Source organism: Lithobates pipiens, unplaced genomic scaffold, assembly GCF_037356315.1.
Source record: "Lithobates pipiens isolate NorthernLeopardFrog02 unplaced genomic scaffold, aLitPip1_a1.2 Scaffold_18, whole genome shotgun sequence".
NCBI lineage: Eukaryota > Metazoa > Chordata > Amphibia > Anura > Ranidae > Lithobates > Lithobates pipiens.
Window position 1 is genome coordinate 555,909,597 of NW_027507758.1, and position 27,793 is coordinate 555,937,389.

Here is a 27,793-nt window from a genome sequence, read left to right on the forward strand (position 1 = left end):
TAGGCCGATACGTATTCTTCTACATATTTTTGGTAAAAAAAAATCGCAATAAGCGATTATTGATTGGTTTGCGCAAAAGTTATAGCGTTTACAAAATAGGGATAGTTTTATAGCATTTTTATGAATAATTTTTTATTATTTTTTTTTTTACTAGTAATGGCGGCGATCTGCGATTTTTATTGTGACTGCGACATTGTGGGGGACCCATCGGACATTTTTGACACATTTTTGGGACCATTGTCCTTTATACAGTAATCACTGCTATATAAATGCAGTGATTCCTGTGTAAATGACACTGGCAGTGAAAGGGTTAACCAGTGGGTGGCAGTGTAGGGGTTAAGTGTTCCTAGGGGTGTGTTACTAACTGTGGGGGGGTTGGGCTTTCATTTAGTGTACACCGATCTCTGCTCCAATCACATGGAGCAGAGATCAGCGTCACTAGTTGCTAGGCAGAATGGAAAAATGTTGTTTATACAGCATTTCCTCCATTCGGCCGCTCCGTGAGACGATCGCGGGGATGCCCGCGGCGATTGAGTCCGCGGGTCCCGCGACCGGACTCACGGGGGTCCCGACCAGCGCGGGAGCGCGCCGCCGGCGGCGCGCTCCCGATGGCACGGCGGCAACGAATATTGGACGTACATGTACGCCAATATGCCTGCCCGTGCCATTCTGTCGACGTACATCGTCGTGCGCTGGTCGGGAAGTGGTTAATGACCACCTTTATTGCTATCACAAGGGATATACATATCCCTTGTGACAGCAACTCTGTATGGAGAGATTTGGAGTCTAAAAGACCTCCTCTGCACTTAGATAAGCTCTTCTATAGGGCTAAAACAACGGATTAATCGACAACTAATCAATTATGAAATTAATCAATTATGAAATTAATCGATTACTATTTTCATAATCAATTAATCAGCGGGTAACATAATAGGATTAAAAATAACTAAAATGAGCCCTTTATAGTACAAAAAGAGCAAATAATGGCTATTTTCACTGTTCTACAGTAAAAAAATTAAATAGGGATTTGCTTTTTTTGTACTATAAAGGGCTAATATATATATATATATATATATATATATATATATAATTTTTTTTTTTTTTTTTTTTTTTTTTTAACCCCATTAGGTTACTAAACGTCTCAGACCTGGTTCATATCTATGTGTTTTTTGCAGAAACGCACTACAGTTTATGTACATGGTTTCCTATGGGACACGTTCACATCTGTGCTTTTTTCAACTGTTGCGTATTTGGAAAGGGTCAGGGACTTTTTTTTTTTTTTTTTACACGCAAAACTGTGCTTTTTGGTTCAAAATACTTCAATGCAGAAGCCGCAGAAAAGCATGTAATACATTTTTGCAGCAATTTGTGTTTTTTAATCTTCCCAACTAATTGGCCAGAAAAAATGCAAAAATGCAAATTGTTGGAAAATCACGTGTGCAAAAGTCAAAACGCACGGCAGAAACAGATCAAAAGCAAAAGGCGAAAAATCTTTTTACATTCGCTGAATGAAAGAATATTTCAAATTTTCACTTGTTTTTAACTTTATGTTTTTAAAATTAATGTAATTTCTGAATGAAAACCACATACACTTTCTGAAAATTCCTTTGACCGAGAAGTTTTCTATTTATAAATTTTACTGTCAGTGCGGTTGAAAATGAACGCCGATTTAATCCCACTAACAATTAGAAAATAGAACGAATGTTCTTAAAATTAAGTTGTTTTTTTTTTAAGGACTTTCAATCTGAGTCTGATGGTATTTACCAGATTAACGCTTTTATAGTAGATACAGGATATATCCTATAATAGTATATACAGTTTATCTCTCCTCTACATGCTGGTAGGTTAATTAGACCCTGTTCTAAAAAAAAATTGGCCATAGTATGTGTATGTCAATGTTGTATGTGTTGTAAGTGTGTCGGGACCCTACAGGTTAAAGGACCACGTAAAAGCTGCAGATGGACACCGGTGACAAGAAAGCGCCCTGAGGCGATTCAGTTCGCATTGGTAGCGCTATACAAGTCACTCATTCATTCTAATAGTAGGGCTGAAACAACTAATCGATTAATCGACAACTAATCGATTATGAAATTAATCGATTACTATTTTCATAATCGAATAATCGGCCACTAACATAATGGGGTTAACAAAAAAATAAAATTAGCCCTTTATAGTACAAAAAGAGCAAATCGCTACTGTAAATATTACTTTTACTGTCCCATAGTAAAAAATTAACCCCTTACAGTAGCGATTATTTGCTCTTTTTGTACTAATTTTAGTTTAACCCCCATTATGTTACTAAACATATCAGGCCTGGGTCACACCTCTGTGTTTTTTGGTGCTTTTTTGCAGAAACACACTGCAGTTCATTTACATGGTTTCCTATGGGACACGTTCACATCCATGATTTTTTCAGCTGCTGCGTATTTGGAAAAGAGAAGGCCTTTTTTATTAACGCAAAGCGGTGCTATTTTGTTTTTTTGGTTCAATATACTTCAATGGAGAAGCTGCAGAAAAGCATGTTATAATGCGTTTTTTGCGGCAATTTGTGTTTTTTAATCTGCCCAACAACAAATTGGGCAAAAAAATATGTAAAAATGCAAATTGCAGCAAAATTATTATTATTTTTTTTTTTTAGGTTATTAACTGATTATTTGATTAATCGAAACAATAAATGGACCATGAAAATAATCGTTAGTTGCAGCCCTATCTAATAGTATATAACAATATATCTCTTCTAATAGTATATACAATATATCTCTTCTAATAGTATATAGAGTATATCTCTTCTGTCTGTTATTCTCAGAGTGGATTAGAGATTTTGCTCCCTAACCATATAGTTGGTTATTTATATTTATCAATGCATAGAGATATTTAAGAATAAATTGCCTTTTTTTTTTTAAACTTTACATATTAACTAAATGATACACCATACTTTCTCTTTAAAGGTTATTAACCAATTAATCGAAACAATAATCAGCCAACTAATCGATTATGAAAATAATCGTTCGTTGCAGCCCTACTCTTTTATGACTTGAAGCTTACACAGGGCTGAAGATACTATCACTCCCTCACCTGAGCCCAGAACTTGGAATATAGTCTTCAACAAGAGGTAACTGGAGAAACATTTTCTTCAGGAGACCATATATGTTACATCAAAAGAGATGTCATAGAAAGAGCTGGATGGATTAGCATAGGTTCCATTGAAAATTTTTGGTGAAGAAATACAACCCATGCTAGTTTGAAACACCTTTGTTTTATAAAACATACTATTGCAGTTTAACCACTTCAGGCCCACAAAGAAACCCCCTTAATGACCAGACCATGTTTTTCAATACGACACTGCGTCAGTTTAACTGGCAATTGCACGGTCGTGCAACGTGGTACCCAAACAAAATTGACATCCTTTTTACCCACAAATAGAGCTTTCTTTCAGTGGTATTTTCTCAGCTCTGTGTTTTTTTATTTTTTGCACTATAAACAAAAGAAAAAAATATATATATATATATATATATATATATATATATATATATATATATATATATATATATATATATATATATATATATATATATATATATATATATATATATATATATATATAAAAACTTTTTGCTATAATAAATATCCCCCCAATTTTTTTTTAACCACTTGCCTTTGGCAGGCCGTCATATGACGGCCTCGACTTTGCGGTGGTATATCTGAATAATGCCTGAGGCTACAGGCATCATTCAGATATTAGCATTTTCAGCCGGCGACTCCCTACGCCATAAGAACAATCATAGAGGCTGTTCCGCGACTTGATCGTTCTTACGGGCGTCGGAAGGGGACGTCGTCATCATTGTCCCCCCCCACGGTGAGGCGGAGACAGGATCAGTTAGCCCCAGGTGTTGACCATAGAGATTTCCGACGGACCAGATGGACGCCGGAGTCTCTTTGATCGTTGGAGGCTGGGCGAGATGTTATGACGTCACGTCACGTCACCTCCAACCTCTGCATTCAAAAAAACGATGCCGCCTCGGCTGGGAAGTCATATTCCTATTACAAGGGATGTTTATATTCCTTGTAATAGTAATAAGAGTGATCAAAAAATTATTTTAAATAACTGACATAGTCAAGGAACTGAGACACCACTTCGACACCAACAATACCCATGACAGCGATGCAGTTGTGGTGTGGGAAGCCCACAAAGCCGTGATCAGAGTGGTTCTCATCAAGCACGGCTCTAGATAGAAACAGGAACGTGTTGCACAATTAGACGCGCTCCTCACCAAACTCCAAGCCCTGGCGTTAGCACATAAATTGTCCCCAACCAGGCAGCTTGGGATCAAGCTTAACACGGATCGCTCACAGGTTTCGACCTCCTTCAATTTAAGGCCAAGGCTGCGCTGCAATTCTGCCATAAGAAATATTATGAATCGGGCGACATCCCACAAGTTAGGACCACCTCGGGACACCTGAAGTCCTTGCCCCAACAAATCACACAGGAGTTTAAAACCTACTACAGCTCCCTGTACAATCTGGCTACAACAGCACCCACACCCACCACGATGACAGGGTATCTAGACCAGTCCCAAATGCCCTCACTGCCACAGGAGACTAGGGAACTCCTAGAGGAACCCATTACCATACCTGAGCTTTAACTGGCACTAAAAAACGCTAAATCAGGCAAAGCCCCAGGCCCCGACGGCCTCACCGTCTCCTACTATAAGATTCTACTCCCAACCCTGGGTCAATACTTAGTGTCACTATATAATGGACTATGAGCAGGGAAAGATTTCCATCACACTACATTGCAGGCGCAAATCTCGGTCATTCCTAAAGAGGGCAAAGATCCAATTCTGTGTGGGAATTACCGCCTGATTTCCCCTCTTAAAAACTGACCTGAAAATTTTTACCAAAATTCTGGCCTCCAGATTACAACACCACTTACCTCAACTTATCCACCTGGACCAAGTGGGATTCGTCCCAACCAGGGAGGCTAGAGACAACACCACCAAAGTCCTCAACTTATTACATATAGTGGTCCATAGCAATAAGCCAAGCAGTTTCCTGGGAACAGATGCCGAGAAGGCTTTTGATCAGGTAAATTGGACGTTCATGTTCGAGACGCTGAGACATATAGGACTGGGAAGCAAGATGCTGAACTGGGTGACCACTGCCTATAGGAACCCGTCGGCCAGGGTGAGGGCGAATGGCATGCTCTCACAAAACGTTCCGGGGACCAGGCAGGGCTGCCCCTTCTCGCCCTTACTGTTCGCCCTGACTCTGGAGCATTTCCTGTGTCACGTCCGGTTAAATCCGGAAATCATGGGAATAGGAGTGGGTGAGACGTGGCACAAGGTGTCCGCGGACGACCTCATGTTCTCCCTCTCGAACCCCTCGTCCTCCCTCCCGCATCATATACGGGAATTAGACATTTATGGTCAGCTCTCTGATTTGAAGATCAATTTATCCAAATCAGAGGCAATAGGCATAGGGGTACCGACACTGCAGCTTAAGCGTCTGAAGGACAGCTTTAACCTCAAATGGACCGATTCGGTCCTGAAGTACCTAGGCACTTACATACCCGCCTCCCCATCCCATCTGTTCAAGCTCAACTTCCCCCCTGTTGAAAGCAGTCCATAAATTACTTGACGAATGGGGAGACTGCCTCCACTCGGGCTAGGCCGCTGCAACACCCTTAAAATGTCCATACTCCCCAAATTCCTCTATCTCCTCCAGGCTCTACCAATCCATATAACCGGTAATTATTTTAAACAGGTTCACTCCATGTTTTCTAGGTTCCTCTGGGCAGGGAAACACCCACGTCTAAATATGAAATTGCTTTCCCTACCAAAAATTCACGGGGGCCTGGCAATGCCAGAAGTCCACACACTACCACGCAGCTCACCTCAGCAGATTGCTGGGCTAGTGCAGGCATAAGGACACAAAATTATGGACGTAATTAGAACAAGACCAAAGCGTCATACCCCTTCACAGAGTCCCTTGGTGTTACAACGCCCTATCACCTAAGCTCAAACGCCATCCCCTGATAGGCAACACAGCTAATGTTTGCGCACAACTAATGTCAAAAACAGATATCATAAGCTGTAACTCCCCTTTAAGACCTATCATCGGACACCCTTATTTTGAGCCGGGTTTGCAGGACAAGAAATTCCTTGATCTTCGAGTGGTGGGATTTTTTCAAGCATCACATTTTAGCACCGCGGGGAGGTGGAGGATGTACACGGAACTATCGGATCCTAATGGTCCATACCGTCTAGACTACATGAGAGCCCTACAACTCGGGACCCTTTTTAAGTGGTCCCTCCCCCACCAGTGACTAAAAAACCCCTCACGACCCTGGAGGAGCTCTGCACGGAGACTGGGGTGCTCGCTCACACACTTTCCCTGACGATAACATCCTGATGGAGCCACCGAGAGACTACCAGCCCCAATCCCTTATCAAGTGGGAACGGGACCTAAATTGCCACTTTATTGACAGTAAAAGACAACACATTCTCAAATTCACTCACCAATCCTCCATATGCACCAGGACCCAGGAAACAAATTATAACATTCTTACACGTTGGTATAGGACCCCTGCCCTACTACACAAACTCTTCCCAACATCATCGGATCGCTGCTGTCGGTGTAAAACAGAGGAGGGCACCCTCATACACATATTCTGGTCCTGCCCCCATCTACGGAACTTCTGGGGAGAGGTCCGACATATTTCCCAGACTTTCACAGACTGGACGGTGCCTGACGAACCGGCCTACATTCTTTTACACGCGACGGACACACCAGCACGAGTATACAAAAAATAAAAAAATAAATCGGTAGTCCGTCATCTCCTAGACGCAGCTAAAGCCTGCATTCCACTTAACTGGAAATCCCCACACCCACCGACCATCGTACAATGTTTGCGGAAAGCAGACGAAATTAGTGAATGGAAGACTTGATCCTCACTAACCAGCACAGACAGGAGGCGTATTCCAAGACATGGCAGCTCTGGAATACATTTAGATACTCAGACGAGAGACAGAACCTCAGAGGGAGCTGACTAACAATCTGTCTAACCGACCCACCCTACCCTAATGCTGCTCCGACTCCTGACTCCATATCGCTCGGGAGGAGCGACACCACCCAGATGGGATAAACACCCAGATACATGTTCGATTATATCCCGTGCATCATCTCCCACCTCCTTATTACCCCCAATACCCCTACCCCATACCCTTCCCTCTTTCCCCCTTCCAGGGACTCTGCCCTGTCCTTTCACCCACTATGGGACTACACCAATTTCTGCTCTTACTACTTTTTTTCTAAAACAGAAAACGAGGAGGGAGGCCAAGTTCACAAGACTGGGGAGGCCTACGCCCCCCATTTCCCAGTCACGCCGTGGTACATCTACAGCAGACGAAATCGCTGGGGCCCTGATTGGAACATACACCTATGTAGTAACCTACACACGAAAACCGTCTTAACACTCCATGTGAGCGGGAACTTCACCTGTATAGAGGTAGTTCTGAATGTACCACTGTTTATGCATTATTGTTTCTGTTGCTGAGGTCCTTGTGGACCGGTCTTCCTGTCTTAAATAATAAAAAAAAAAAAAATAATTAAATGAAAAAATAATTGCAATAAGCGTATATTGATTGCTTTGCACAAAAGTTATAGCGTCTACAAAATAGAGGATAGATCTATGGCATTTTTAGAATTCATTTTTTTACTAGTAATGGCAGTGATCTGTGATTTTTAGCGGGGCTGCGACATTGCGGCAGACAAATCAGACACTTTTTTGGGACCATTGACATTTATACAGCTATCGGTGCTATAAAAATGCACCGATTACTGTATATATGTCAATGGTAGGGAAGGGGTTAACACTAGGGGGCGATCAAGGGATTAAATGTGTTCCCTCGTGAGCGTTTCTAACTGTGGGGGGATGAGACTGACTGGGGAGGAGACATATTGCTATTCACAATTACTACGAACAGCAGATAACCTTTTTTAAAAAAGAAAAAAGGGGTAAATTGCAACTTTACACAGCCGCCTGCAAAACTTTGCAGCCAAAGCAAGCATTCGAAGATGCGCTTACATCAACTTTGTACAGGTTTGTGAAAGTGTGAGCGGATGACCAAGTGGCCGCCTTACACACCTGGGAGGTCCCAATTGCCCTGGTGGAATGGGCCGTGACAGGAGAGGAGGGGGAAGGTGCCCCCAAGGCATAAGCCTGGACCACGATCTGTCTGATCCACCAGGAAATGGTGGTCGACGAGACCACCAGACCTTCTTTCGGACCAGTCACTGAAACAAGCAGAGTCTGACTTCTGGAAGGGAGCCGTAGCAGACAGATATACCCTCAGAGCCCAGACCACGTGCAGGGAATGTAGGGCAACTTCTTTTGGATGTGTCGGCTTGGGACAAAGGGATGGTAATACAATGTCCTCATCGAGATGGAACGCCAAAACCACCTTTGGAAGAAAAGAGTGTTGAGGATGCAGCACCGCCTTATCCTTGTGGATAACCAGATAGGGTGACTTGCAAGACAAAGTCCCAAACTCAGAAAACCTCCTGGCAGATGTAATAGCCACTAGAAAGACAATTTTCTGGGAAAGAGTCAACAAGGGAATCTCCCTGATGTTCTCAAACAACGGTTTCTATAGCACCATATTCAGATCCCATGGAGGTAAGGGTGGTCGAACCGGAGGGAATACATGCCGAACCCCTTGTACAAAAGGTGCTTAACAATGAGTGAGATGCCAAGGGGCGTTGGAAAAAGACAGCCAATGCCGATACCTGTCCCTTGATGGTGCTTAAGGCAAGTTTTTGATCCACTCCTCGCTGTAAAAACAGCAGGATCCTGAAAATCTAATAAGTGCGTGGACGCCACCCCATCTCACACATGGAGATGTAGGCCTTCCACTTACTATGGTAAATCTTCAGAGAAGATTTCCGTGCCCTCAGCATAGTGGAAATTACCGAGTCTGACAGACCTCGGTCCTTTAGCACCTGGTTTTCAACAGCCATGCCGTTAAAACCAGCGATGGTAAAGCAGGATGGAGTATTGGACCTTGCGACAGGAGGTCTTTTCGCATCGGCAACCGCCAAGGAACATCCACCAGCAGGCATACTAGGTCGGCGTACAAGGGACGCTGAGACCAATCTGGTGCAATCAGTATGACTGGAATCTTCTAAGCCTCCATTCTGCGTAGCAGACGTGGAAACAGTTTGAGTGGGAGAAAGGCATAAATCAGCCGATACTGCCTGGTGGGTGAGGTCTTCGGCTCTTCAGTCTGTGAGATAGTTACTTCCTCTCCTCTCCCGTCATCACAACAGACACCAGCCCGACCGGAGTGCTGGGGGTACAATTGACCCATTTGTATAACACTGAGTGTCCGCCATAATGTCGCAGTCACGAAAAAAATCGCTGATCGCCGCCATTACTAGTAAAAAATTTTTTATAAAAATGACATAAAACTATCCCCTATTTTGTAAACATTATAACTTTTGCGCAAACCAATCACTTATTGCGATTTTCTTACCAAAAATATGTAGAAGAAGAATACACATCGGCCTAAACTGAGGAAAAAAAATATTTTTTTTATATATTTTTGGGGGATATTTATTATAGCAAAATGTAAAAATTAAATGCTTTTTTTTTTTAAATTGTCGCTTTTTTTGTTGTTTATAGTGCAAAAAATAAAAACCGCAGGGGTGATCAAATACCACCAAAAGAAAACTCTATTTGTGGGAAAAAAAAGGACGTCAATTTTTTTTGGGAGCCACGATGCATGACCACGCAATTGTCAGTTAAAGTGACGCAGTGCCCGAATCGCAAAAAGTGCTCTGGTCTTTGGCATGCAAAATGGTCTGGGCTTAAGTGGTTACCCTGGATATCGGGGGGGAGGGGTCAACGACCGGAGGAGCCACCCATTTTTTAAGGAGGCTTTTCTCAAAGGGGTAACGCACCGCCATTCTTCTTGGGACTGAAAAGGCCCGTTGCGGGCTCCCCCATTCCTTGTAGATGAACTTATCAAAATAAGTCAAATACGGAAACACCTTAGGTGCATGGGTCGGTTTACGGGACCCAACAGGGACCGACACCTCAGCAGAAGATCCTGCTGCATCCTGTATCTTCAGGGTATCCCGCACAGCGTCGATAAGTGCTCCTACTTTTTTCTGTGCTGACCTGGACACAGAATCATCCTGGTCTGCATCCTCTGACACGTCAGAACAGGGGCTGCCAGTCACCGCGGGGGCCCGAGTCTGAATCAGAGCTTTCCCCCAGAGGACGGGGGGCAGGGGACGTTTTTTTAGCCCCCTTGCGCCCACACGCCGCCTTCATCCTGGCAACAGACATTACCAGGACCGCCGAAAAAGCATACATAGGCACTGCATTATTTGCAGGTGAGCTGATTGCAATCACAGGGATGTCTGGGAAAGAAGTGCCAGCTTCTGACGCCATGCTGACCCACCTCGCCTGCCACACTTGGGGACTTAAGGCAAGGTACACAATCCCACCCTCCTAGCTGCTCACAGACTGAGGGGCCCTACCGCAGGACTCACCACCCTGACCGAGTGCTGCACCGTGCTGCCACTGACCGCTGTGTTCTGTGCCCAGAGTGAAAAAAACGTGCCGTTCTGAGGTAAAATGACCCAGCACTGGAGATAAAACTGCGCTGAGACCAAAAGAAAATGGCCGCTGGTCGTTTTTGTATAAAAACACCAAGAAAATGGCCGCTAGACCTCTAGAAAATGGCTGACAGCCATGCTCTGCATAAAAACCACAGGAAAATGTCTGCGGCCGTCAGAAAATGGCGGCAGCACAATCTGAGGTAAATTTACACAGGCACCTCACCACAGAGAAAAGGGGCATGAAGACAACAGACAGACCCAAACAGACAGTGCAGCCCCTGCCAAGGTTCAGAGCCCCCCAGGCACATACAGCGCACCTCATGCCCAGTCATGCAGCGACCCCCGCAGCGGGAGGAGGGAAAAAAGGGATAGGGAGAGAGGAAAGGGAGTGAGAGACCCCGTAATCTTCCACCCAGGGAATGCCCAGCTGCTCTATCCTGCCGAGGCATGGAGAGCTGTACTTACCCGTCCGATCGGAATAGCTGGACGCATCCCACCACAGACCCATCACCCGAGCAGTACGGAGTGGTTGCTGGCCATGGCAGACTGTGACCCAGAAAGCAGTAGCCCGGTCATATGTGTGCCCTGGAGCATATAGCTTACCGGCCACCAGTGGAGCAGAAGGGCATGTTATGGCCAGCCCCGACACGTAGCTAGGACCTGCTCAGGCTCGATGCCCAGGCTGGGAAAACTACAAGGATCTATATTATCCAGCCTGTCACCCAGCCGGCTGTTGAAAGTAGATCACAGGATCAAAACCTTGTGGGAAAAAAAAAAAATCAAAAATTCCCAGGAGCAATGGTCTACTCAGGGAGCCAGGTCCTTCTCCTTCACTAGGCAGAAAAAAACTGAGCTGCAGGAAGCAGGCTGAGGGGTTGTAGCCAGAGGAACCGCCCCCTGGGCAGAGCTATGCAGTCTTGCTGTTTTTACGCGTTTCATGTTATGCCTAGTCCTCTCCTGAAGAGGGCATGATAACCCTACGGTCAAGATTTAAAGGAGCTGTGTCCATCAATGAACGAAAGAGAAAAGATACTTTGTTTCTACTTATTTGCAAGGTGCAATAAAACTTGGCAGGCTGCCCGGATTTTTTTTCAGCTGTAAGAACTCTCTGCACTTGTTAGAAAGATCATGGCATGTTGTTTTGAAGATGGTGAAGGGAAAAAGATTGAGATTTCTATTCTTGACGATTAATTACAGGCATATTTTTATGCAAGCTGTAGTGTGAATGGACTCTTAGGCCTTATTTACATTTGCTTCAAATTGTGGAATTAGAGGCACGTTTTTAAAGTTATCTGAATGCCAAGCAAAGCAGTTCTCACTAAATAAAACGGTTAGCATGCAATCCTGTGGACACAAAGGTGAGTGTACGCGGATTTTCTTCCCAATTTATAACACATGCTGTTGTCATTGTGCTTTGCTACATGTCAAAGCCCCATAGGCCTCGTGTATACTTGCTTTACTGATTGGACTGCGATCCACAGCAGGGAATCAGTAGAGTGGGAGACACTCTGACCCCACCTTAAATCTGGCGATTTCCTCATCATCACTTCTCATTTGACACTTCCCCTTTAAAGATAAGGAAAAACCAACACACATTGGGCATTTTCCAAGCTTTAGTATGGCTTCAAAAACACGTGTAAGCTTTTTATAGCTTCCTAGGAGCAAACAGAGCCTAAGTATGTAAAATATTGTCCAGAACCCCTTCTATGGATTTCATCAAGACCTAGACCCAGAATATGTGAATCGCCAACCACATTTACCTTAGAGCATGGGCGCTCAACCTGTGGCCCTCCAGCTGTTGCAGACAAGTCCCATGAGACATTGTAAGGCTGACAGTGACAAGCGTGACTCCCAAAGGCAGACACATGGTGGGATTTGTAGTTTCACAACAGCTGGAGGGCCACAGGTTGAGCACCTACGCCATAGAGTATACGTACTGCCAAGAATCTACATGCAAGAATAAGTGGACTTCCATCTGCACCCCATGGCTAGTGTGCTACCAACTATCTGTACCCCAGGGCTAGTGTACTACTAAGTATCTGCACCCCAGGGCAGTACAAGTACGATACTTTTTTTCCCAAAGTACTCACTGATACCTGTGTGTCAGTAGTTTATTTTTATTTGATTTTTTACAATGCTTTCTTTTTTTTTGGGGGGGGGGGGGGGGGGGTTGGATGTTGGAGAGTGGGGGGATTCAGTGAGATATCAGGGGTCTGAACGGAACCCTGACATCTCCCCTTTGAGTCAGGGACTGGGGACAGAGATTCACCAGTCCCTTTATTAGCAGCCTCAGCTGAGGGAGAGGAGGAGAAAGCCGCTGGGGGAGGGAGAGGAGGAGAAAGCCGCTGGGGGAGGGAGGAGGAGGAGAAAGCCGCTGGGGGAGGGAGGAGGAGGAGAAAGCTGCAGAAGACAAAGCCATGGAAAAGGGAGGAGGAGAAAAATCACGGGAGAGGGAGAGGAGGAGAAAGCTGCAAAGTAGAGAGAGGAGGAGAAAGCAGCTCTCAGACGCTTTATTGAAATCTATACAGGGAGATCGGTGCTTGTAACTCCCCCAATACCGCACCGATCATCCCCAACTGCCCAGGTAGTGCAAATGCTCGGTACTGGCCCCCGATACTAGTATGGGTTACCAAGTATCTGCACCCCAGGGCAAGTGCACTATCAAGTTTTGCACCCCAGGGAGAGTGTACTACCAACTATCTGCACTAAGAATAGGCATCCCAGATTATGTGTACCTCTTGCGATAGCCAGAATATATCAGAGTAATACCTTCGTCATTAACGGTTTGTCGAAGATCCCTTGGTGATAAATCCCCTGTATCATCTTCAGTCTCCTCTGTATTCAATAGATCGAAACCTAGGGTAATATATAAGAAAATTTAAAAAAAATGTAACACAGTCTACATGTTACAACAGGCAGGGAAAAGGCCTTTTTGGTCTAGACAACAGATGCGTCTAATTAGGGCAAGTATACCAAACTGTATGATTAAAGACATACCAGCGCTCCATTCTGACTTTAAAACAGCGAACCCACTTAGAAATAGACAATATTGTTTGATATAATCCATAAATTAGTACTCAGTGGCAAAATGTTCAGAATTCCCTGAATCTATTTCTTCCAATGGTGGGAAGAAATGGTGTCCACTTCTCTAACTGGTGGCTAAAGAAGAACTAACAAGCCAAACCCATAAATATTTAGTCAAATAAATACACAATCTTAATGCATTATCAAGTATCATTACAGTAGTATAACCAGAGCTAAAGTCCTCCTTGCATCAGATAAATACTAAAACAGCGCCAAAACGAAAATAAAAAAAAATAGGAAAAAAATGTATGGTAATGAAACCATAGGGCAATGGCAAACACCACGGCCAACAGTCTTTATGTAGCAGATGGATATGTGATCAGTTCAGATAATTCAGTAACTTTTCTCTTAGCGTGCACCTTCCACCAGAGTAAGAATGCAATTATCCACCTCGTGAAGCACACACCCCTCTGGGGTACAAACTCACCAGAGGCCGCTAGAAATAGAGCCTTGTATCAGTGTCCAAACACCGCTCTGTGCTGACACCCCACTTATCCAGAAGGTCCACTGGTATAGGTACTCCGATTGTATCATAAAACACAAGGATAGATGTACATAGCGTAATTCTGTTTATTATAATGCAACAAACCCATACAGCAGAAACCCCCCTTAATCCTAGCTGCTTACATTTAAAATGCAATCAACAAGCATAAAGAAATACAAAAGAGGGCGCTATCACCATCTCCAGCCATCCGCTGGAAGTGTGCTTCCTTGCAGACACTGTATTATACTTCCGGGTAGAAGGCAGAGCGTGGTGGAGCGCACAACATCACTTCCGGTTTCCGTGCTGGTCAGGCCCTGACCGGTTTTGTCGTTCGACTTCAACAGAGGGCAGGATTATGCTATGTACATCTATCCTTGTGTTTTATGATACAATCGGAGTACCTATACCAGTGGACCTTCTGGATAAGTGGGGTGTCAGCACAGAGCGGTGTTTGGACACTGATACAAGGCTCTATTTCTAGCGGCCTCTGGTGAGTTTGAACCCCAGAGGGGTGTGTGCTTCACAAGGTGGATAATTGCACTCTTACTCTGGTGGAAGGTGCACGCTAAGAGAAAAGTCACTGAATTATCTGAACTGACCACATATCCATCTGCTACATAAAGACTGTTGGCTGTGGTGTTTGCTATTGCCCTATGGTTTCATTACCATCAATTTTTTTCCTATTTTTTTTATTTTTTCGTTTTAGCGCTGTTTTAGTATTTATCTGATGCAAGGAGGACTTTAGCTCTGGTTAAACTACTGTAATACTTTATATTTATTTAAACAGCTGCTTAGTCTTATTTTATGTTTTGATTTCACCTCTATTTTTGGCAAATTTATAAGTTTATTTATCTATAAAAATGTATTTATTTTTATTTTTTTTATGTCTGAGACATCGACATATGATATTGAATAGCTCAACACATCTACCTGCCGCTGGCACTGTAGGATTGAGGTGGCGCTGAGTGGGTGACCCATAGGCCATAGTTATACCTCATTTATCTATTAATGCATTATCAGTTTAAAAAATAAATTAAAAAAACGAGATTACAATAGTAAAGAAAACATGAAATCAGCGTTAACCAACAAGTTTCACCAAGTTGAAACTTCTGTTCTGTTTTCAATAAAGATAAGGTTGCTCTGAACATCACATCAAAAGACATAAACAGCTCAAAAGAAATAAAGTACACTGGACATTAAAGTGTAACTACGGTAAATCAACCCCTTTCCGCCCACATGCACCAATCCTTATTCTTAACCACTCAACCTCTGAAAGATTTACTCCCTTCATGACTAGGCCATCGTTTGCGATACGGCACTGCATTACTTTGACAACTGTGGGGTCGTGACACTGTATCAAAAAAAAAAATAATAATAATTTGTACAGTATTTATCGGCGTACAACACGCACCCCAAGTTTAGGAGGGAATTTTAAGGAAAAAAAACTTTTAGGAGGGAAGTTTAACCTCTAGAGATCCGCGCTATAGCCGCGCTCTGTGATCAGCGAGTCTATGAGACTCGCCTGATCACAGATCGGAGCAAGGGGTCAATATCGACCCCTTACCACATGATCAGCTGTCAGCCAATGACAGCTGATCATGTGATCACAACAGAGCCGGTAATCGGCTATTTTTCCTCCTCGCGCTGACAGTGTGAGGAGAAAAAAAAAAGTCGATCACCGGCGGCCATCTCATCAGTGACCACCTGCCCCCTGCCAGTGCCACCTCAATATGGAAAAAAGTGCCACCCATCAGTGCCCACAATCTGCCTCAATAACAGTGCTGCACCTCAGTGCCACATATCCGTGCCCATCAGTGTCATCTACCAGTGCCCATCAGTGCCACCTATCAGTGCCACCTATCAGTGCCCATCAGTCCCATCTATCAGTGCACATTAGGGTCACCCATCAGTGCCACCCATCAGTGCCATCTTATCTGTGCCCATCTTTGCCCATCAGTGCCGCCTTATCTGTGCCCATCAGTACTGTCTTATCTGTGCCTATTGGTGCCGCCTTATCTGTGCCTATTGGTGCCGCCTTATCTGTGCCTATTGGTGCCGCCTTATCTGTGTCTATCAGTGCCCACCAGTGCAGCCTATCAGTGCAGCCTATCAGTGCCCACCAGTGCAGCCTATCAGTGCCCACCAGTGCAGCCTCATCAGCGCATTTCAATGAAGGAGAAAAATTACCTGTTTGCAAAATTTTATAACAAACTATTAAACATGATTTTTTTTTTTTTTTTTTTTTTTTATTTAGCATCTTTTTTTGTTTGTTTAGCAAAAAATAAAACTCCCAGCTGTAATTAAATACCACCAAAAGAAAGCTCTATTTGTGGGAAAAAAATGATAAAAATCATTTGAAAGCTGAAAATTGGTCTGGGCAGGAGGGGGTTTAAGTGCCCAGCCCAGTAAGCAAGTGGTTAAGGGAAGAAAAGAAAAAAAACGGAGTTACTTACCAGTAACATCCTTTTCCGGGAGCCTTTCAGGACAGCCACCTTAGAGGGACCCTGGCTCCTCCCCTCTTAGGAAACACTGCCTTCAATTTCACAATTTAAGTCTCATCCTCCCTCCGTCCCCTCAGTTCTTCCAGAGTACCTCCGGCCAACTGGGGAGGCACAAGAACACGTCAAACAAACTTTTAATCTTACCTGACGGTCTCATGTAATGAGTCCCTGAGGATCTCCAAAAAACCTGGGTCGGAACCGGTGCTGTCCTGAAAAGACTCCCGGAAAAGGATGTTACCGGTAAGTAACTCAGTTTTTCCCAAGTCCGTCTTTCAGGACAGCCACCTTAGAGAGGATAAGCGAGCACCTCACCTTAGGGTGGGACCACTGCTTGCAGCACTTTACGACCAAAGGCCTGGTCTTTGGCTGACAGAAGATCCAACCTATAGTGCTTCACAAACGTAGAAAAACTGGACCACGTTGCAGCTCTACAGATCTGTTCAGGAGAAGCACCAGCCCACTCTAGACGGAGAAGTTGCCACTGCCCTGGTTGAGTGTGCTCTGATCCCAACTGGGGGTTCTAACCCCCCTGCCACATAAGCCTGCCAAATGGCTGACCTTAACCATCTGGCTATTGTACGTTTAGAGGCTCTGGAACCCTTCCTAGCCAATGAAAATAACACAAAAAGTGAATCAGACTTCCTGAACTGACTTGTGCAATCTAAATAATGAAGGATACATCTTCTAACATCCAATCTATGAAAAATGTGTTCCTGTTCTCTCACCGGATTTGAACAGAAAGTAGGCAGCACAATCTCCTCGACTCTATGAAAACTAGAGGCTACCTTAGGTAAAAAGGCCGGATCCGTCTTAAAAATCATACGGTCTGGAAAAACCTGAAAAAAAGGTGCCCTAACAGAAAGGGCTTCGAGTTCACTCACTCTCCTTGCCGTAGTGATCGCCACCAAAAACACAATTTTGAGAGTGATCAATCTTAACGAGCAAGATTCCAATGGCTCAAAAGGTTCTCCTGTGAGAACCTGTAAAACTAATGAAAATTCCCAAACCGGGAAGGGGGAATTTGTAACAGGTCTCTGCCTACTTAAGGCTCTAAAGAACCTCACTATCCAAGGGTCTGATGCTAGATGCCTTTCCAGAAATACGCTTAAAGCGGATACCTGACCCTTCAACGTTCCAAGGGCTAAACCTTTATTTGCCCCTGCCTGCAGGAACTCTAGAACGGCTACCAAGCTGCGCACATTGAAGGAGTTCTCTGAGCACCAGCTATTGAACCGCCTCCATACCTTCAAGTAAATGCTCTGAGTTTCCCTTTTCCTGCAACTTAGGAGAGTGGCTACTAAACTATCTGAGAACCCTTTGCCCTTCAGCAATTCCTCCTCAGTAGCCAAGCTGCAAGGTTCCACCGCTCCACCTGAGGACAGCAGATTGGACCCTGAAAAAGGAGATCCTCCTGGACTGGGAGAATCCAGGGGGGTTCCACACACAGGCCCTTCAGAATGGAGAACCACGACCTCCTGGGCCAGTGTGGCACGATTAGAATAAGGGTAGTGTTCTACGCCTGAAACTTCCTTAACACTGCAGGAATCAGAACGGGGGGGGGGGGAAAGCATAGCACCTGGAGAACCCCCAACTCTGTGCTAGTGCGTCCACCCCCAACGCCCCGTCCCCCCTGTTTATGGAAAGAAAGATGACTACCTTTGCGTTTTCCCTCGAGACAAAGAGGTCTATCGAAGGAATCCCCCACCTTTGGGTGATCATTTCGAAAACTTCCTGCTTGAGAACCCAATTGCCTTCTCTCAGTGTTCTCCTGCTGAGGAAATCTGCTACCTGATTTTGCTCTCCTTTCAAATGTATCGCTGAAAGGGACAGGACATTTGCTTCGGACCACCTGAAGATGGCTTTCACTAGGGCCCATAAGGATCTGCTCCTGGTGCCCCCCTGCTTGTTGACGTAAGGAATTGTCCGACCTGACTCTTACATGATGTCCCCGGAGTTCCCTCTGAAAGGTCCTGAGTGCCAGATCTACTGCTCTCAGCTCCCTCCAATTCGAGGATCTCTTTGACTCCCTCCTCTCCCAGGTACCCTATACCAAAACGGGAGTCTAGGTGTGCACCCCAACCTGAGCCGCTCGCATCGGTTGTAACCACCCTGGATATTGGTAAAATCCATTCTAGACCTTGTGACAAATTTGTTCCCTTTCTCCACCACCAAAGGGACCTCTTTACCTGAGTTGGAACCAAAACCAGAGAGTCCAGAGACCCCTGGCTGTGGTCCCAAACCTTCAAGATGAATAGTTGCAGAGGACGGTAATGTAACCCCGCCCACTGAACTGCTGGGAGCATGGATGTTAGCAAGCCCAAGGCCGACATGACCTTCCGCACTGAGATCTGATGACTGCCCTGGAGAAACAATGCTTTGTCTACCTTTTGGATTTTCTCTAAGGGAAGGAAGACCTTTTGTTCTGTTGAGTCTAACACATACCCCAGGAAAGTGACCCTTTGGGAAGGAATTAAGCTGGATTTCTCTAGGTTCAGAAGCCAACCCAGGCTCACTAACAGATCTTTTGCTACCTGTAGATCCCGAATCAACTGCGTCGGAGAAGGGGCAAACAGGAGAAGATCGTCGAGATACGCGATCACCGAGATTCCCCTGAGACACAGGAATGCCAGAACTTCTGCCATCACTTTGGTGAAGATACGGGGGGGGGGGGAAGAGGATAGCCCAAAGGGAAGTGCTTTGAACTGAAGGTGTAGCACCCCTACTGAGTTCTCACTGCCAGCCTGAGGAAACGCTGGTGGCTCTCTGCGATGGGAATATGCAGGTATGCATCTTTTAAATCTATCGATGCCATGAAACCGTTTGGTGGAAGAAGTGCCTTCACCGAGTAAACTGAAACCATCCGAAACCTTCTGTAGGTGACTGAGACATTCAGAGGCTTCAGGTTCAGGATGAGCCTGAACTTTCCCGAAGGCTTGCGAATCACAAAAATGTGAGAATAGAAGCAACTTTGCCTGTCTCTCCTGCTGGGACCCGTACTACCACCTCCTGTTGCTCTAACTCCTGAAGAGAGGAAAGAAGGGCAGACGATTTTTCTGCACACTTTGGCAGCTCGGTGACAAGGAGTCTCAGAGGGGGGGGGGCTCTGAAAACTCCATTCGGTAACCTCTTCTGATGATCCCCAACACAAACTGATTGGAGGTGATCATCTCCCACTGGGGGAGGAAGGCCCCCAACCTTCCTCCCACCGTGACCCTGTCATTGAGAGTTTTTGGGCTGTTCAAAAGGGCGAAAAATCGCTCCCCCACGCCCTTTGCCCTTCAGCCCCCAACTTTTCTTCTACCGATTAGTTGTAGGGGCTTCAAATTTTTTCTGAGGACGAGTCTTTGACTGCTCCCCATATTTCCTCGTAACGGGAACGGCCTTTTCCTTATCAGCCGTGCGGATCTAGCACTGCTTCAAGACCTGGCCCGAACAGCAAGTCTCCTGTAAAAGGGATCCCACAGAGCTTTGCTTTGGACGCATTGTCCCCCTGCCATGTCTTCAGCCACAAGGCCCTCCTGGCTGAGTTGGTCAGAGCCATAGACCTTGCAGACATTCGCACGGATTCAGCCGAAGCATCCGCAATGTATGCTACCCCCTTAAGCAGCATGGGAAAGGAGGATAGAATAGTCTCCTTTGCCGTCCCTGCTTCAATGTGCACATTAATCTGGGTAAGCCAATACTCCATATTATGAGCCACCACTGTGGCTGCCATGGCAGGCTTAAGATTTCCCTGTGAAGAATCCCAGGCTTTCTTCAGAAGTGAATCCATCCTTCGATCCATAAGGTCTGAAAGTACCCCCATGTCCTCAAAGGCCAGATCAGTATGTCTGGACACCTGAGAAAAGGCAGCATCTAACCTGGGAGATTTATTCCAGACAAGAGCCTCCTCTTCCGCAAAAGGAAAACTTTGTTTCAACGCACCAGAAAAGAAAGGTTTTCTTTCGGAATCCTGCCATTCCTTTTTGATGGCATCGATCAAGACGTCATGAACCGGGAACACCTGCTTCTTCTGTTCCCCCAGGCCCTTGTACATCTGATCGTGGAGTGACAATGCCTATTTTTCCTCTTGTATGCCAAGTGGTATGAATAGCTCCCAAGAGCTCATCCACTTCTTCCAGGGAAAGTTTATACCGTGAGGTTCTATTGGATTCCCCATCCAATCCTTCACCATCAGATTCCCCTTGGGAGTCTGAGACGGCACTGTCAACTTCTTCCTCAACTTCCTCTCTGGAACCCCCTGGATTCTCCCCACCCACGGGAGGAACATCCACTGGGCTAGGTGGTACACTCTGCTGCGCTGGTGGAGGAGTACTCTGGGGCTGAGGCCACTGGAAACTAGAGAAGAGCGTTTTGAAGGACTGGAAAGTACTAGAGAGTTCCTTCACAGAAGCCGCCAGGTCTGCACCCTGTTCTGCTGCCTGCTCCCTAACCAACCCCTCAATACACTCCTTACAAAGTGCCTTGGACCAGGAATCCCCCATAGAGGCTCTACATGAAGGACACTTCTTCCTAGAACCATGGGGGGACTTGCTCGTGGCTTTCTGAAAAACAGAAATAAAAGGAGAGGGCAGCATAAGTTTTTTTTTTTTTTTAAAAGAAACTCCAGCGCTACTTAGAGGACCACCGTGAGTGCCCCCCCCCCTAGGATCCACCACCATCAGGATCCCAGACACACTCCCCTTCCCCCGACCACCAAGGGGGAAAAACACCAGTGGAGCTACTGGTTACAAAGGGAACACTTCCCCAGGGTTCCCCTTACCTTTGAGTGGCTGGTGCTGTTATCCCCAGGAGCTCTTGAATCCTCTGCTTCGGACATTCTCCTGTTGAGGAAGAGTGGTACAAACGTGCCTCCGACAGCTGCCTGTACAGCTTAGAAAGAGAGGCTGCACCAGCCGAACGCTTGGTCCCCTTTCACGAACCGTGTCCGGAACCGGAAGACACGGATCCAACGAAGATGTCTGCCCCCACCGGAAATGACGTCGCCCGTCATCCGGTCCGGCCTCCAACTCCAAGCCGACTGCAAACACAGGGGGACCTAGGACATCCTGTTGCAGCGCCCCACTGGGCGAACGAACGGATGGACCTCCCCAAACTTCTTTCTTTCCCCAAGCGAAGTTTAGAGTGCGTGGAAGACGGTCAGTACGAAAGTCCAGCTCCCCAGCCGACCGGACTGCCGAATGTAGTCCGATAGACGATCAGACTGCCGAGCGGAGCCAGAGAGACCCCTGTCTCCTCCACTTCAGATAACGTAGCCCCAGTCTCGCCGACTGTTTAGCTAAGGTTCCTTAGCAGTGTCTCCCCACCGGAGGAAACACCATAACTGAGGGAACGGAGGGAGGATGAGACTTAAATTGTAAAATTGAACGCAGTGTTTCCTAAGAGGGGAGGAGCCAGGGTCTCTCTAAGGTGGCCGTCCTGAAAGACGGACTTGGGAAAAACGTACATTTAAATGCCCATCAATGCAGCCTTATCATTGTCCATCTGCAGCCTTGTCCACCATTGCAGCCTTGTCAGTTTTTTTTTTTTTTTTTTAAATGCCGACGCCAAGAACGGACGGAAGCTGCCGAGAATGTCCGAAAGCTGCCGAGAACGGCCGAAGGCGGGCGAAAGCCGCCAAGAAGAGCCGAAGGCAGCCGAAAGCCGCCGAGAATGGCCGCGATTTGGCCGTTATAAGCCGATAAATATGGTATGTCCCTTTTACCACAAATAGAGCTTTCTATTGGTGGTATTTGATCACCTGTTTTATTTTTTGTGCTATATACAAAAAAAGGCTGACAAGAAAAAAAAAAATCGTCCAACATCGGCCAATATGTATTCTGCTACATATCTTTTCTAAAACTATGCACCGTCATTGTACTAATGACACTGGCTGGGAAGGGGTTAACATCAGGGAGGGTCAAAGGGTTAACTGTGCCTAGCCAGTGCTTTACTAAACTGTGTGAGGTGCTTTTACTAGGGGAAGAGATGGAATGTATTGCCTGGGACACAAACGCCATCCCTTACCCCCTTTGTCAGAACAGTGATCTGCCTTGTTTACATAGGCAGATTGCAGTTCTGTGTATCTGTCCAACAATTGGCGAGTGTCGGCGGACATTGAGTACCCGGCACCTGCTGATCGGCTTCCGGTGTGTATAATGACAACCGGCGTGTTTACCTACCCAGAAGTGTTGCATCACGTATATATACAACACGTGATCTGATGCACAACTGGGGTGGTTGGCAAGCAGTTAATCAATGTACCCTTTACAAAAACTATACTGAAAACAGCATCCTTGATATCATCCAGGGTTAAATCTTAGGTAGCTGTTCCTAAATGTTACAGCGGTAGCTCTCCAAAAGAATTCAGCGATTCTACACCTTGTATCTGCACACAGAAAATGGCCAACAGCACTTTTTTTTTTTTTGTGCTTTTATGTGCTGTATCTTTCCCCCTTATAACTAGAACATGACATTTGAGAAAAAACAGCAACACTCAGCTTTCTAATTCATCCAAAAGTTGGTTAAGATTTGGGATTTATGAGAAAATCCCATACTTGTTTTGTAGGCGCTTAATCTGGAGCTGTTAATAGTTCACTGTAAGCCACTAATTACATGGTCATGTAACACTGTACCCAAACTTCATTTTTTTTTTTTTTCAACACAGATAGAGCTTCTTTTTTTTTTGGTGTTTTTTAAATCACCACTGGGTTTTTATTTTATTTTTTGCTAAAAGGAAACAAAGACCAAAAATGTAGAAAAAAATATTTTTACTAAGTTTCGGTTATAAAATTTTGCAAATAAGTATATTTTCTTCACTGATGTGCTCTGATGAGATTGCATTGATAATCAGTGTAAACCGACAGGCTTGCCAGATAACGGCTGTCCTTTTCTCACACAGACACAGCGATGGAGGAAAGAACTGCCAACAATCGACAGGTCTGTTTACATATGATCAGCTGTGATTGGACACACCTGATCACATGGTAAAGGGCTGCTGTGATTGTCCCTTTACCGCGATCTGCAATTAGCTACATCCAAAGGACACAGTGATCACAGAGTGCGTCCAATCCACACCACAGGAAGCGGGTTCTGGGAGGACATCAATGGATGCCCACCCAGAACTCGACAACCGAGCTGTAGCAGTCTTTTCGCTATAACGCGGTCAGGAAGGTGTTATTATGCATAGTGTACTTACCAGTTGATCTGAGACCAGACATGCTTGTTCTAAGTCAGTTAAAACCAAAGTACGAGAAGGATGAATATGGTTGTGATAGGTTCCTTTTAGCTAGGGGTGCGCCAAATGGAAATTTTGGTGCCGAAAGTGAAATTGAAAGATGCACTATATCAGTGATGGCGAACCTTGGCACTCCAAATGTTTTGGAACTACATTTCCCATGATGCTCACCTTCACTGCAGAATACATGAGCATCATGGGAAATGTAGTTCCAAAACATCTGGGGTGCCAAGGTTCACCATCACTGCACTATATTAATATTTTTATATATAATTGTAATTAGAGGTCGACCGATATATCGGCCGATATTTGGCATTTTTTAATTAATCGGCATCGGCCAATTGTGCTGTTAAAAAAGGCCGATGATATCTTCAGCGCGACTTGTAAATTGCTTCAGTAATAGAAGTCAATGCAAGTTGCCTGAAGACATCAGTGAAGTTGACTTGTTTCCTCTCTGGGCAGTCCAAGAAAAGAGCAAAGCAATACAATGTTTACACTTCTGAATGAATTCAACTCAGTGTGTAGAGTTCTCAGTTTAACCATTTAAAGACTAAATCTTTTCTGACACTTGATGCTTACAAATAAAAATCCTGTATTTTCTGCTAGAAACTCTCTTAGAACCCCCAAAACTTTATATATATATATTTTAGCAGAGATCCTAGGGAATAAAATAGCGGTTGTTGCAATATTTTAGGTCACACGGTATTTGCGCATCGGTCTTTCAAAAGCAATTTTTGGGGAAAAAATACACTAATGATTTAAAAATAAATAAAACAGTAAAGTTAGCCCATTTTTTCATCCAAAAGTTTTGATTACCTGTTTTTTTTTTTTTTGTAATATATATATATATTATATATATATATATATATATATATATATATATATATATATATTTTTTTTTTTTTTTTTTTAAATCTAAATTATACATACAAGTGAACTGATTGGATGTTTGTTTTGTTTAATAAATGTTTAAATGTAAGAAATTTTCTGTATTACTTAAGGCTGTTTTCACACTGGAGCGGACAGGCGTTGACGGTAAAACGCTGCCAGTTTTAGCGGTGCTTTACCGTAATTTTAGCAGCGCAATTCGGCTGCTAGTGGGGCACTTATAATCCAGCTAGCGGCCAAGGAAGGGGTTAAATGTGCCCATGAAGCACCGCTGCCAAATCGGATTGCAGGTGCTTCGGCAGTGGTGCCCATTCATTTCAATGGGCAAGAGTGGTGGAGGAGCGGTATACACCAGTCCAAAGATGCTGCTTGTAGGACTTTTTTCTCCTCAGTGTGAAAGCACTCAGGGCTTCCACACAGACTGCAGGGGAGCCGTTTTGCAGGCACTTTACAGGTGCTATTTTTAGCCCAAAGGCGCCTGAAAAACGCCCCAGTGTGATAGGTGTCTAACTGTTAGATTTTATGAGATGAAGGGGGGGGGATAAATCGGCCTAACATATCAGCCCGCAGCGATTTCTAAATATCGGCATCGGCCAGAGAAAAACCCATATCGGTCTACCTCTAATTGTAATATATTCATTTTTTTTTATTTAATATCATCAATTTAAATTAATATGAATTTATTGTTGGCACCATTAGTGCAAGAAAGGTCAAGAAAAATGCAGTCTGCTGTCTCTAACCATCTCTTGTATCATGTCTGCAATCTCTTACTTAAAGAGGGATTTCACTGGAAAAAAAAATTATTATTATTAAAAGCCAGCAGCTATAAATACTACAGCTGCTGACTTTTAATAAATGAACACTCACCTGTCCCAGGATCCAGCGAGATGTCGGCATTCTAGGTGAGGGAATCAGGAAGTGAAGCGCTGCGGCTTCACCTCCCGGTTCCCTACTGCGCAATGGGAAAGGTCCACACAGTCTGGAAGAAGCATAGACTCCCGTGGGAGTCTATGCCCGGAAGTGGGTGAAAATACCTGTCTTAGTCCCCCTCCCCCTTGAAAGGTGCCAACTGTGACACCGGAGGGGGGGCCCGATGAGCAGAAGTTCCACTTCAGGGTGGAACCCCGCTTTAACCATGTAACGACCGACAGCCAAATGACGGCTACAGCTCGGCACGATAAATCTGGGAGGGCGTACATTGACGTCCGCCCAGAATCGCGATACTGCGCGCCCCCTGGGGCATGCACCCAGGAATATCCATGACCGCCGGGTCACACATCCCAGTAAATGGTCGCTGACAGCAGCCGTTTAACACGTGATTGCTCCATCAAATAATGGAGCGATCACTTGTAAACAAACCGAGACGTCAGGTTTCTCTCTCCCTTCTCTGTACTGATCGCTACAGTGCGAGCAGAGTATCGTTTTCATTTTCTTTACACATTTTGCAAAAACTTGTAGAGAAAAAAAAAATTACACGTTCAAGACTCATTATGCCTCATATTATACATTGGGTTGTTTTCTTTGCAAAATGGGGTAATTTGTGGGGCGTTTCCATTGTCCTGGTGCTCCAGGGCCTTCAAAAAAAAGTGTAATGCCCCATACACACGGTCGACATTCCGACCACAAAATCCGTCGGATTTTTTTTCGGCCGAAACTTGTGTTGCATACACATAGTTGTCGGAAAATCCGATCGTTCAGAACGAGGTGACATACAAAACGTACAACGGGACTACGTAGAGGCCAGTAGCTAATAGCTTTCATCTCCAAATTTTTTCTGTGCATGCATGGCACTTTGTGCGTCAGAATTCTCTACACACGATCGGAAAAAGTCAGATCGGATTTTGTTGTCAGAAAATTTTAGATCCAGCTCTCAAACTTTTCCCGTAGGAAATTCCGACAGAAAAAGTCAGATAGAGCCCACACATGATCGGATTTTCCGACAACATAATCTGATCAGACTTTTTCCGTCTGAATTTCCAACCGTGTGTATGGAGCATAAGAGGTAGTCAAGAAATTTGATGTGTAATTTACACTTCAAGAACACCTGATGGTGCTCCCTGCACGTTGGGCCTCTGTATGGCCACGCAGTGTAAAAGTCTCAGACATGTGGTATCGCCATACTCAGGAAGAGTAGTAGAATGTGTTTTGGGGTGTAATTTGTGCTATGCATACTCTGTGTGTGAGAAATAACCTGCTAATATAAACATTTTGTAAAAAAAATAAAAAAAATCTTGATTTTGCAAAGAGTTGTGGGAAAGAATTACAACTTCAAAAACCTTACCATGACTTACTAAATACCTTGAAACGTCTACTTTCCAAAAGCGGGTCATTTGGGGGGTATTTGTAATTTCCTGGCTTATTAGGGCCTAAATAATGATAGGCTGTCAGTACATCAGGTCTGATCAATTTTCAGAGATTGGCACCATAGCTTGTGGACTCTAACTTTCACAAAGACCAAATAATATACACAGATTTCGGTTATTTTTTACCAAAGATATGTAGCAGTTTAAATTTTGGGCAAAATTTATGAAGAAAAATTACTCATTTGCAAAATGTTATAACAGAAACAAAGAATATTCATTTTTTTTAATGTATTTATTTTTTTACAGAATTTTCAGTCTTTTTTCTTTTATAGCACTAAAAATAAAAAACCCAACAGTGATTAAAAACCACCAAAAGAAAGCTCTATTTCTGTGAAGGACAAAAATGTCATATAAAGTGTTGCATGACTGAGCAATAAGTCACTGATTGCTACCATTACTAGTAAAAGAAAAAAAAATCCCATAGTTTGTAGACACTATAACAAACCAATCAATATACGCTTATTGGGATTTTTTTTTACCAAAGGTATGTAGCCAAATACATATTGGCCTAAATTTATGAAGAAATTAGATTTGTTAATTTTTTTTAATTGGGTATGTTTTATAGCAGAATGTAAAAAAATAAATAAAAATAAAATTTATAATATATATATATATTTTTTTTTTTTAAATT

General features: G+C 44.4%; 1 protein-coding gene across 1 annotated transcript in view; it reads right to left on the reverse strand.

Moving 5' to 3' along the window:
• Nucleotides 1-27,793, reverse strand: part of TDRD6 (tudor domain containing 6) — a 176,361-nt gene that overhangs the window by 110,652 nt on the left and 37,916 nt on the right. Inside the window, exon 3 of the mRNA XM_077485168.1 lies at nt 13,396-13,482. Coding sequence (XP_077341294.1) covers nt 13,396-13,482 — 87 coding nt within the window. The remainder of the gene's footprint in view (nt 1-13,395; nt 13,483-27,793) is intronic.